The sequence below is a fragment of the Zootoca vivipara genome, chromosome 3, assembly GCF_963506605.1.
Source record: "Zootoca vivipara chromosome 3, rZooViv1.1, whole genome shotgun sequence".
In the NCBI taxonomy this organism is placed as follows: Eukaryota; Metazoa; Chordata; class Lepidosauria; order Squamata; family Lacertidae; genus Zootoca; species Zootoca vivipara.
Genome location: NC_083278.1, coordinates 23,288,611 through 23,301,093, shown reverse-complemented (window position 1 = coordinate 23,301,093; position 12,483 = coordinate 23,288,611). Strand labels below are relative to the sequence as shown.

At 43.9% G+C, this 12,483-nt stretch overlaps 1 protein-coding gene across 1 annotated transcript; it reads left to right on the top strand.

The window, feature by feature from the left end:
• Window positions 1-254: 254 nt before the first annotated feature.
• On the top strand, window positions 255-7,539 carry TMEM18 (transmembrane protein 18). Its single transcript, XM_035109926.2, has 5 exons — window positions 255-614; window positions 1,390-1,510; window positions 2,530-2,584; window positions 4,194-4,287; window positions 5,986-7,539. Exons 1-5 carry the CDS (start codon window positions 573-575, stop codon window positions 6,079-6,081), a joined length of 408 nt encoding a protein of 135 aa, XP_034965817.1. The 5' UTR covers window positions 255-572; the 3' UTR covers window positions 6,082-7,539.
• Window positions 7,540-12,483: the final 4,944 nt, after the last annotated feature.

The following is a 12,483-nucleotide window of genomic DNA, read 5'->3' as shown; positions in this document are numbered from 1 at the left end:
CTACCGTACTAACATGAGTCTGACTAAACTGCGGGAAGCAGTGGAAGACAGGAGTGCCTGGCGTGCTCTGGTCCATGGGGTCACAAAGAGTCGGAAACGACTAAACAACATAATTCCAAACCCTCGCAGCTTTACCGGTATATATGGCTTCCAAATCCCACCCACCCCCACAATAAAAGAGCCTCGCGAGAGAGCTGCGAAGATCCCGCCCATTGAAGGGGATGGGGAAAACAAATCTTTCCTCCTGTCCACGCCTCCAGGCGGGATTATCGTGAGGACAGAGGGAGTTTCTCTCCTCCCCCGCAAACTTGTTCCAAATGGAACTTTAATGCACATCCTTCCGGATTCTAATTGGACTCAGTTCTAACTGTTGTGCAGCGCGCGCCACGGAAGCGGGAGAGGGAGAAGGGAAGAGAAGAGAAGGCGGCTCCATCCTCCCAACATTTACGCACCGTTACGCATCGCGCATGGCGGAATTGGCGCTGAATCCGGAAGGGCGCCGTGTCGACTGACTTCAAGCGGAGAGGCGGGCGGGTGTTTTCCGCCCTTCCTTCCTGCTCCTCTCCCGGACCATGGAGCTTCCGAGGCACGTTGGAGTCTCCAGGATCCTGACGGTAATTCCTCTAGCCGTGCCGTAGACGCCCGCACCGTCTCTCTGTGTGCGTCTTTATTTTTTCTTCCCCTCACCATTTTGGTCGGGGTGCTGGCATGGCGTTATTGCACCCTGGGAAAGAAGGGGGAGGCATCGCGCGCAGTTTTAACTTGCTCAGAGCAGGAGAAGCAGGCCGGGCGCTTCTCCTTTGCTTTCTCTTGCCGCGTTTGTTTTCTGGCGCAACAAACTGCTTGCAATGGAAAAGGCGCGCCCGTCTTTGCAGCAAGATATTTCTCCGCCTTCCAACCTGCTGGCGTGCTTGGGGATATATTGTGCGCCTCCCGCAGCTCCAACATAGCCTCCGTTGGAGAAAAATGATCCATGTAACTTTTTCCAAAAGCATGCTTATGTTTAGAATAGGAGTTGCAACTACAAAACCAGTAGTGGTTGTTTCTCTGGGTTATTTACTAAATGAAATAATGTTTAGTGTTTCTCAAACTTGAGTCCCCAGCTGTTGTTCGATTGCAGCTCCCGTCATGCCTGGCCACAGGCCCTACTAGCTAAGGATGATGGGAATTGTAGTCCAACAATAACTGTCGATATTTGAGCTGCAGCTCCAAACCAAATAACATTTCTTGCGAAATATATTCTCAAAAGAGATTGTTGCACCTTTGCTGAAGTTCATCAGTTTATGAGGGGCAATGTAGGTTTTCCATCCCCCTGAAAGGGTGATTGATCTGTTGTCTGCATTTGATAGCAGAATTCTAATAGATTTTTTTTTCCTGATTTGCTCATAGGACACAGATTGGACTGAACCATGGATCCTAGGTCTTGTATTTTTCCACATAGCTTACGTCTTCCTCACTTACCTGTCATTCCAGCACTATCGTCTGCAAATAGGGCACTTCCTTTCGATCAGTGAGTATTGAATGAAGTATTGTTTATGATATTGTTGCTCTGAAGTTAGCACCTGGGTATGTTTTAAAGGAATTAATGCAGTCATTTTCATTCTCTGCCTATCTCTGTAACCTTACTAAACTATATAGTATGCGTTTCTGCACAATGCATGTTAGTGTTGATCGCTTTCAAATTGGGATATGACATATTGGGGTATCTATTCCAATGTGCACAAAGTATTAGAGAAACTTTCTAAAAGCATATTTTTCATCAGCATTCGGTCCTTTCTTCTCGTCATAGCTGCCAAGTTATCCCTTTTTTTAAGGGATTTTCCCTTATGCTGAATAGGCTTCCTCGCGAGAAAAGGGAAAACTTGGCAGCTATGCTTCTCGTACCCTTTACTGTTAGCATGTTGAGAAAATGACCCCGCTTCAGTGTAAGATTCTAGAATTTTAAAGTTTGTATTCATAGCTCGGCATCCTTGTATTTTTGTTGAATCTTCATTTTATTATAATTGAAAGTTTATGGTTGTAAGCGCTCACTTTTTGCTGTGGCAATAGATATGAATGCCTATATAAATAGAAAATTCAGATATTGAAGTTTACCCTAGCTTGAGTCAGCATGGCTCATAGTCAGGTGTGACAGGACTTGAAGTCTAGCAATGCCTGGAGTGCCACAGGATCCTCATCCATCCCTTACCTGGGCACACCAGTTAAATTTGGAATTGACTATGGAAACCTATGAGTAGAATGTGTGCTTTTATTTAAAATGCCTCTCTGGGTTATTTGTGGGGCATAGGAATTCGTTCATTCCTCTCCCCCCCCCCCCAAAAAAAAAAAACATTCCGGCCCACGCATGGTCTGACGGATGGTGGACCGGCCCACGGCTGAAAAAGGTTGCTGACCCCTGCTATAGGTTCTTCACAGTCTTGCAGATTACATTTAAGAAAGATGTTCTCTTCGTGGTTTCATTTATCGCATGCATTCCCACACTCAGATTCTTTAAAGCTTCAGAATTCTAATTTGTCTTCTTGGTTGTAGTGACCCTGGTATTCTGTGCAGAATATATCAATGAAATTGCGGCTGCAAACTGGAGGTAATGGCATGGACTTTTTGCGCCTGCGTTTATTTTAAATACCTTTTATCATGCCGAAATTGTTGTCTTATTCTGTTCCCCACAGGTTAATCGGGAAGTTTTTAATGTCTGGTGTTTTTCTATGTTTTATATATGCTGTAAGCCTCCCAGAGTGGCTGGGGAAACCTAGCCAGATGGGCAGGGTATAAATGATAAAATTATTATTATTATTATTATTATTGCTACTATTACTATTGTTGAGGTATTTTGAATTTTTGCAATTAGCAGAAGCATTGCTGTATAAATGACATAAATGAATGGTATGTCAGCTTTTGCCAACCTGGTGCCCTCCAAATGTTTTGGACTACATCTCCAACCAGGCCCAGCCAACTGAGGCAGGTGGGAGCTGTAGTTGGAGAGCACTAGATTGGCAAAGGCGCCCCCCCCCCAAGGTTAAATTCTTCGCAGCCCTCTTCCAAGAATATATGCATAGGATTGCTGGCTAAGAATCCCATTAATGACAGTGCGAGAGTCTGAGTTCATGCCTAACTCACTGCCATTCAAATCAGTGGGACTTCTGAGTGCTTATGCTCTTTACATTTAGCACCCTATACATTTTCTTACACCAAACTGAAGTCATCCAGATGATGTTAACAGCTTACACATACAGCCCCCCCCCTTTTAAAGCAAGTTTTCTGGCATAGGGAGAAGCAAAAAAGGCAAAAAAGACACCTCCAATTATTATGTTCATTGCAGTGGTTTACATAACTGCACCTCCTGATAGAAAATGCCAACACTGAACAGCAGGAGTGTTGCAAATATGCTTCCAGATATTCATGGCCGAGTCAAGTCAAACTCTGGGGCAGCAACATGTGAGTTGCAAGAATCTGGTGTCCTTTATTTATTTGGGAAATAAAGATTTCACACCGTGGGTATCTAAAATGAAGCTCTAGAAGCAGTTGGGTCTCCAGCTGTTTTTAGACTACAGTTCCCATCATCCCTGACCATTGGTTTTGCTAGCTAGGGATGATGGGGGTTTTAGTCCAAGAATAGCTGGAGACCCAATTTTGGGAAACGCTGAGTGTTCAAGGTTAATGTCTTAAAAGGGGAGATGAGGAGGTTTGTTGACAAAATGGCTCCTGGAGGTTCTCTTCAACACTGCAGGAACTCTCATTTCACCTTTGCTTACTGAGAAGTTGTGGGCAGTGAAGCAGTCTGGGAGACGAGTTAAGTGTAGAACAGGCACCCCCAAACTGCGGCCCTCCAGATGTTTTGGCCTACAACTCCCATGATCCCTAGCTGACTGGACCAGTGGTCAAGGAAGATGGGAATTGTAGTCCAAAAACATCTGGAGGGCCGAAGTTTGGTGTAGATGGTGGAAAACTGACCTGAGGCTAGCTGAACGTTTGCTGCCTACCAAGTGCTGGTGAAAGGCAGAGGAGCAGAAATTCTTGCCATTTCTTGCCAGAATTTCTTGGGAGCCATTAGGAGAGCAAAAGTGCCATGTTTTTGTTTCTCGGTAACCGTTAATTTGCATTTGCAGCGACTATACTAGATCATCCATATGAAATAATCACATGTGTAGTATTGTGTCGGTTTTTACTAACATCTGTTTTAATTTCCTTCGCAGATTGTTCTCGAAGCACCAGTACTTTGATTCAAGAGGAATGTTCATTTCCGTAGTGTTCTCCGCACCGTTGCTGCTGAATGCTATCATTATTGTGGTAAGTGCCGCTTCTTTTTTCCTTTTTCTTTTTGCCTTACAAATGTGTGCGTTCAGATGTACAAATGGGGCCTGCAACAGAATGCTGCTGTGTGGGTCCAGGGAGCCAGCTATGCCCTTTTCCAGGACAGACCATTATCTCTCTCCCTCCCCAGCACCATCTCAGTCGAAGCATTCCATGCCTACGGAGCATGCTCAGTCCTCACGGGGCTGTTTTGTGGGTCCTCACTTCCACTTAAGGGTTGTTGGTTTTTTTTGCTAAAGTTTTTTAAAAACAAACAAACAACAACAACTGGAACCTTCTGGGGTTCCCCAAACATCTCAGTTGCTTATGGATGGTGCTGTAAGAATCCCCACTCAGCCCTGAACTTTGGAGTGTGTCCCTGATATGACCCTGATATGGGAGTCACTCTGGCTCCCACAAGTTCTAACGCAGGGGTTCCCAAACTAAGGCCCGGGGGCCGGATGCGGCCCAATCGCCTTCTCAATCCGGCCCACGGAAGGTCCGGGAATCAGCATATTTTTACATGAGTAGAATGTGTCCTTTTATTTAATATGCATCTCTGGGTTATTTGTGGGGCCTGCCTGGTGTTTTTACATGAGTAGAATGTGTCCTTTTATTTAAAATGCATCTCTGGGTTATTTGTCGGGCATAAGAATTCGTTCATTTTAAAAAAAAACAGTCCGGCCCCCCACAAGGTCTGAGAGACAGTAGACCGGCCCCCTGCTGAAAAAGTTTGCTGACCCCTGTTCTAACGTTTTCAGAAGCCCTCAGAGCAGGGCCTTCAATGTGGCTGCCCCTGTTCTGTGGAATAGCATTTCTGTCAATATATGACAGGCATCCACTACCAGCACCTTCTGGAAACAACTGAAGACTATTTGTTCAAAAAAAGCCTTTCCAGTTGGATGAATGGGCCTCTGCCATGGTTGTCTGTTTTGTATTGTTTTTGATTAAAATACATATATATATTGGGGAGGGGTGTTAACTGTTGTTTGCTATTTTTATTGTACATCGCCTTGTGGCTCTTAGATATAGAAGGCTGTTAACACATCAATAATAACAGCAGCAGTAATAAGTGATTAATAATTAAGATAATAATTATTATTTTCGGGTGCTTTTAATGTGTGATGTTGTGTTGTTGTATACCCTGTTGGAAGGCTGGGGCAACTCAGTCAGATGGGCAGGGTACAAAAATCAAATGATGATTGTTCCAAGAGTGCCAGCTGGGGATGTTTATTTCATTGCTCTTTTTTCCAGTTTCCCTTTGCAGCAGACAGTCAGCATTAATTGCCCATTGATCATGTTCAGTCCCCATTGGGGTGCTTGGATTTTTGCCACCCCTTAGACCAGGCATGTCAAGCCTGCGACCCTCCAGATGTTTTGGACTACAATTCCCATCTTCCCCAACCACTGGTCCTGCTAGCTAGGGATCATGGGAGTTGTAGGCCAAAACATCTGGAGGTCTGCAGGTTTGACATGCCTGCCTTAGACCTTTTCTTATGAAGGCTTTGGGGAGGGATTTTTTAAAAACAGATTTCAGGGTCCTCCCCCTCCCAAGTGTCATTATATCTCCCTCTTGTACCTGAGTGGTGCTGTTTTGGCTACAGAAGGACCAGCCCTTGGTGAATAAGCTGCCTGTTCGTATACAAAAGGACTGCTACTTCACCCGCCTACATAATTATTTGTTTTGCTTTTCAGATCGCTTGGGTTTATAAAACGGTGAATGTAATGACAGAACTGAAGGTGGCGCAGCAAAAAAGGAAAGCAAGAAGAGAAAATAAGAAAAGCCAATAAATAATGGTTTCTCCTGTAAATGTATGTAGAAGGTGCCATACCAGGCATCCCCAAACTGCGGCCCTCCAGATGTTTTGGCCTACAACTCCCATGATCCCTAGCTAACAGGACCAGTGGTCAGGGAAGATGGGAATTGTAGTCCAAAACATCTGGAGGGCCAAAGTTTGGGGATGCCTGTGCCATACCATCATTCTTAACAATGTGAAGTTGAAAGATTGGAGCTTTTATGCCCTTTTCTTTCCTAAGTTTTACAGGTTTTTTTTTGTATTTCTCTTAAATGGTTCTTTTAACTTATATTGTCCCCCACTGTGGATTATATCCCAATGCTGTGTGAGTGGATTTCTGCTCGTGTAGCAGGACTTTGCCTTCCTTCCTTTTATCTTGCAGCCCTCTGTGTTACCCCCAAATCTGCTCTGAAGGTTCCCCCAATCTTCAAGTGTGTGTGTGTGTGTGACACAACTGTGTGTTTTTTGGGGGGGGGGAGTCAGTTCTGTGGATGAATGGGCACAATTGGATGTTGCCCTAGGCCAGGCACACCCAACTCTCTAGATACTCTGATCTACCTATTGTCATTGCCAAGAGTTGTTGAGCTTTGGGGGGGGGGGAGTGCCCAGAGTTGTTTGACTATTTGGGGGGAGAATTACATAAAAACGCTCACACAGCAGTACACCATCAGCTCTCCATAATACACTCGGCCAACGACGCAGTGAATACAAGCTTTTACAGCGACGGCCGGCCGCAGTGAAACATAGTGCAGGGGGAGGGGGGAGCAGAGCGATTTATCAGGAGCACACAGGTGATCACTGGTTTTAATCCCGCGATCGACCTGCAGCACCCCCAAAGATCTACCTGTCGATCGCGGTCGACCGGTTGAACATGTCTGTCCTAGGCAAACTACCTTGTTATGAGCCAGTAGTAAATCATTTCATACAATGAATTTAATTGTATACTGTACTGCGTCTAAATTAAAAAGTACTTTTATACAGTAGTTTCTGAGCTGCTAATCCTGCATCAAAGTGAGCATTGTGTAACTAGTGTGCCAAAATGCTAATCAAATGTAAAATACCTTGTAATTTTTTAAAAAGAAAAACCATCAATTTTAACCTTTCCATTTCCTGCGTTGAAAACCAGCCTATTGTGTATGCAGTGCCCGTTCTCAAAATTGACCAACTCCATGATTTGTCATCCGTAACAACTGGGTGCCCCCCCCTCCTTTGGCAACCATTCTGCCACTTGAAGCTCGCAAATGGTTCCCTAGTGCAACGTTTTGTTTTGTAAAGCAACCGTGATTGTGAATCCCAGCATACTTTCTTGGCTATCAGTTTCTTGGACTTAAACTGAGCATTATTTTAAAAGATTTGTACATCTGAGATGTAAATTAATACTGTATATTGCTGTATATGCCGTGAAATGTGTGTAAGTTTACTGTTTTTACATTAAACTTTTTATTTTATTTTAGGTGTTCGTTGAGTTGTTTATTTGTTATAAAAAGGAGCTATTAAGACACTTGTAAATACATCTAGGCTGCATTTCTGTATGCTCTTATGTGAGAGTACACCTTGCTGGATTCTGTTATCTGTGAGTAGACATGTAGGAATGCAGTGTAAAGTTGAAATCCTGTGCAATTTTCTAAGGGGTGGGTTTCATTGAACCCAAGTTGCTGAATTCCAGCAGTGTCTGACCAGTAGTAGACAGACTTTCCAGAGCAGAAAGGGGTGGCTGCAGAAGCAGAAAAAGGAAAAGTCTCATTGTGTGATGGTGATGATACATTGATTTACGCTATACCCCACCATTTTCCCTAATGGGACTCAAGACAAATTGCTAAAAACATGGGGGGGGGTTGTTTAAAACATTAAAAGAATTAAAATTATACACATATATAAGAACCGTTAAATACATATAAATCATTACATTAAAAAGAGCAAAAGGTAAAGGGGCCCCTGACCATCAGGTCCAGTCGTGTCCGACTGGGGTTGCGGCGCTCATCTCACTCTATAGGCCGAGGGAGCCGGCGTTTGTCCACAGACAGCTTCCCGGTCATGTGGCCAGCATGACTAAGCAGCTTCTGGCGAACCAGAGCAGCACACAGAAACGCCGTTTACCTTCCCGCCGGAGCAGTCCCTATTTATCTACTTACACTTTGATGTGCTTTCGAACTGCTAGGTGGGCAGGAGCTGGGACCGAGCAACGGGAGCTCACCCCGTTGCAGGGATTCGAACCGCCGGCCTTCTGATCAGCAAGCCCTAGACTCTGTGGTTTAACCCACAGCGCCACCTGGGTCCCCTCAAAAACAGCATAGTGCCAGCCTTTTCATGAAAAGCGGTCAATAGAAAGTCTGTGCAACACTGGATGTTGCCCAATGAGACTTAACTTCATTTATTTAAAATATTTTAATACCACTTTTCATTTTAAAAGCGCAATGTGAAAATCGCAATAAGCTTAACAGTATAATCAGAAAATAACAGTAAATTTTAATAATAATAATAATTTATTATTTATACCCCGCCCATCTGGCTGGGTTTGCCCAGCCACTCTGGGAGGCTTACAACAGAAAAATGAAATAAAAGAATCTATTAAACATTAAAAGCCTCCCTAAACAGGGCTGCCTTCAGATGTCTTTTAAAAATCTGAAGAAAATAGATGAAGAACATTGGTATTTATTGCCAGCAAAGGTTTGGGGAAAAGAAAGCAGTGTCCAGGTGTGCAAAATGCCATCTATGCACCATCAGTGTGGGCACCTGCCACAATTTCGGCAGCAAATGGAAGAGAAGAGACCATTGGATGCAGTCGAAGGCAGTCATCCAATCATTCGGTCACCCGCGAATGGGTGGTACTGGTGAGGCTGTTCGGCAACGGTTGTCGTTTGCGAATCAGGTAAAGCTGGCAAAAATATTGCTTCCAAGGGAAACATGCATAGGATTGTTCCGTTTGTCAACCCACCCACCACATTCCATGCAAATGAAGTGATACAGGCGGAGATGGGCAGGCCTGGGGAGAGGGACCCTTTTGATCAAACCCAACAACCACCCCTTGGATCTGGTGCAAAAGAGAGTTTTTCAATTAGCAGCTCCAGCTCTTAAAAAGGTAAATGATACTGTTAGTACTTTGCGTGTGTAATACCAGACGCTTCTTGAAGGCAGTTTTACCTGGTGGGATCATTTCCTCGTGGCATTAAAACTGAAGATGACACTTCAAAAGTGCCATCTGAAGTCAATCAGGAAAAACCTGAGATATATTTCGAAACCTAAAAAGTGCCAGTTCGTGGAGCGGATGAAAAAATACCTTCGTTCAGAGCATGTAATGTTTAATATCAAGCTGTGCTTTCAGCCATGTAAGAAATTAAATTGCTGTCATATCAATACAGCTTATGATATAGTTAAAATCGTAGCAATTGAAATGTTCCTTTGTGATAGTAGAGGTTTCTTTAGCAGTTTGCTATATGTGAGCCAAATATTATGGAAAATGTTTAAAAATTGATAGTAAAATAGCTTTGGCTGCACTTTCCTGCTCTTTCCTCCTTCCCTCTCTCCCATACATAAACACAATTCATATACTGCTTTAAAAACAAGAAGTAGGACAATTTATTTTCAGGGTTTTTTTTTCTTAAGGTGTGATTCCTTTCAGGGATTACTGTCGAGGTACGCTATTATGCTCATAACAACTAGATTTATGAAGTGGGGGAATGATTTATGAGGTGATAAGAGCAACAAAACTATGCTGACAAACCTAGATTGATTGCACCATAAACTTTGGAAAAAAATATCTGGTTTGTTGTTAAAAAAAACTTTCCCCACAGGAGGGGGGGGGATAAGCTTTGTGCATACTTAAGCATCCTTTCTCCTAACAGTTTTTTACAGGTGTTTGGGACAAAATTGTTCCCTCCTTAATTCTGAAATGTACCTGAGGAAAAAAGGTGAATTTAGGCCATTTCTCTATCTGATAATTTTGAACAAAATGGCCTGAAACCAGAACTACCGTTCTGCAAACAGAACAGCCCCATCCTGTTCCTATTTGTAGAACCTAAGACAAAAGCCAAAATGTACAAGCACTTCTGCGTATGAGACAAACTAGCCTTTTGGTGTTTTACCTTCGGCCCACTATGTTTTGGTATTTTACCTTCGGGGCACCCATGAACTCTACACAGTATTTTTGCGTAGATGGAACACCTTCATGCGAAGGGGCCTCCTAACTGGGCTGAGATCCCACTGCATGTAGAGGATGTGGGTGGCGCCTCTTGGGCTTGCCGATCAGAAGGTCGGCAGTTCGAATCTGTTATGTATTGAACAGAATCCCTGAGCTGGGGTGATCTTCCATTGCTCTGTCCCAACTCCTGCCAACCTAGCAGTTCAAAAGCACACCTATGCAAGTAGATAAATAGGTACCGCTGCGGTGGGGAGGTAAACAGCGTTTCTGTGCGCTCTGGTTTCCATCACAGTGTCCTGTTATGCCAGAAGCGGTTAAGTCATGCTGGCCAAATGACCCAGAAAGCTGTCTGTGGACAAATGCAGGCTCCCTCGGCCTGAAAGTGAGATGAGTGCCGCACCTCATAATCACCTTTGACTGGAATTCTAGCGGTCCTTTACCTTTACCTTACCTTACCTTACCTGCAGGTAAAGGGACCCCTAACCATTAAGTCCAGTCGCGGACGACTGGGGTTGCAGCGCTCATCTCACTTTACTGGCTGAGGGAGCCGGCGTACAGCTTCTGGGTCATGTGGCCAGGATGACTAAGCCGCTTCTGTCGAAACCAGAGCAGCGCACAGAAACGCCGTTTACCTTCCTGCCGGAGCCGTACCTATTTGTCTACTTGCACTTTGATGTGCTTTCGAACTGCTAGGTTGGCAGGAGTCACCCAGTCACGGGGATTCGAACCGCCGACCTTCTGATCGGCAAGCCCTAGGCTCTGTGGTTTAGACCATGGCGCCACCTGCATCCCTTTACCTGCATGTAGAGGACCTCTTTACATGTACATTGGTGAGCGCCTTCTCACACAAGGGATTTGCATTGGTTAGTTCAGGGATTTAAGCCCAACCTATTTCACAGGTTTGAGAGGGAAAAGGAAGACCGAAAGGGCAAAACGCTCTCCGCGCTGCTGACATCCCACTTTTCTTTTACATCTGTCACCATGTGCTCTGAGCCAAGTGCAGCAGAACGGCTTGAAAGCCCAAGAGTAAACACTAATTATATAAATGTTTCTATTTCTTGCTGGTTACCATTCATATAGGCCTGAGTCATAAAGAGAAATGAGCACTTGTGAGCAAGATTTGAATCATCGTGGTCGTATAATTTGCCAAACGAACCACTAGGTGCTGCTGTGTCACAAACTTTCTCAAAAAACTGGCTTTCCTGTTTTCCCCTCATACCGCCTTTACCAGAAGATTTCCGTGTTTAAACACGTGAATACAATCACATGGAAATATAAATTAATGTACCTTTTGAGTATTTAGATCATTAATCTCCTTTTTAAGATAGGAGGAGGTATCCGAGGGAACAAGTTTCATCAGGTTATTATTAATTGTTGGGTCTGACTATAGGCCTTCCACATAATCCGTAATGAGATAAACAATAATTAATTGTTTTCTCAGTTCTGCTGACTGAACATCAACGACCATCTGTGCACGTCAGGAGCAGGGCCCAAAGGATTGGAGACAATCTAGGCATCATCTACACTATATATTTAGAGTAGTATCATAGCACTTTAATCAGCCATAGCTCCTCCCAAAGAATCCTGGGAATTGTAGTTTCTTAAGGGGCTGAGAGATGTGAGGAAATCCCTGTTCTCTTCAGAGAGCTACACTTCCCAGAGTTTCCTCTGAGAGTACCGATCAGAGTTGTAGTAGTATTTTGGGGGGGGGGGGTCATCAAGGAATATGCTGTATTGAGAGGGGGAATAATACTGACTTACTTTGTTGTAATGCACATCTGGGCCACAAGTAGTCTCCCATTTAGAGAATAAATACCAATTGCCTTTCCTGCTCTTGCCTCCATAAGTCCACTCCACGTTTATCACACTAAACCTAAACTGGTTGCATGTACTTCCCATTATAATCAATGGGTATTAAGTCATGGCAAACTTTTCACATTTATTTCAGTGGGACGCAAGTTCACCCAACTTAGTCTAAATCAAACCCAGTGCCCCTTTTTGATAGAATGAGGAGTTAGCCACCCCCAGTAGCCCATTTCAACTAACCGGATGCAGGCCTCCATGACTCTCCATTTTATTTGTAACTTACCCTGATGAAATGTTCTGGATAACTTGCAACATTACACACCGTCTTGTTGTGATAATAAAGGTTGGCGTAATAAAGTTATTTCCCTAATACAGATTTTTTGGAATTGATGATAGAGCTACAGTGACAATCAGAAGCAGGAAGGTCACAAACTGTGCTATCTTCTTCCTCAA

Excerpts from the sequence above, each read along its gene's own strand:
- TMEM18 (XM_035109926.2), top strand. The coding sequence starts at position 573 with ATGGAGCTTCCGAGGCACGTTGGAGTCTCCAGGATCCTGACG. Across the intron at positions 1,511-2,529 it reads AGGGCACTTCCTTTCGATCA|TGACCCTGGTATTCTGTGCA; the intron begins GTGAGTATTGAA and ends TCTTGGTTGTAG. Across the intron at positions 2,585-4,193 it reads ATTGCGGCTGCAAACTGGAG|ATTGTTCTCGAAGCACCAGT; the intron begins GTAATGGCATGG and ends TTTCCTTCGCAG.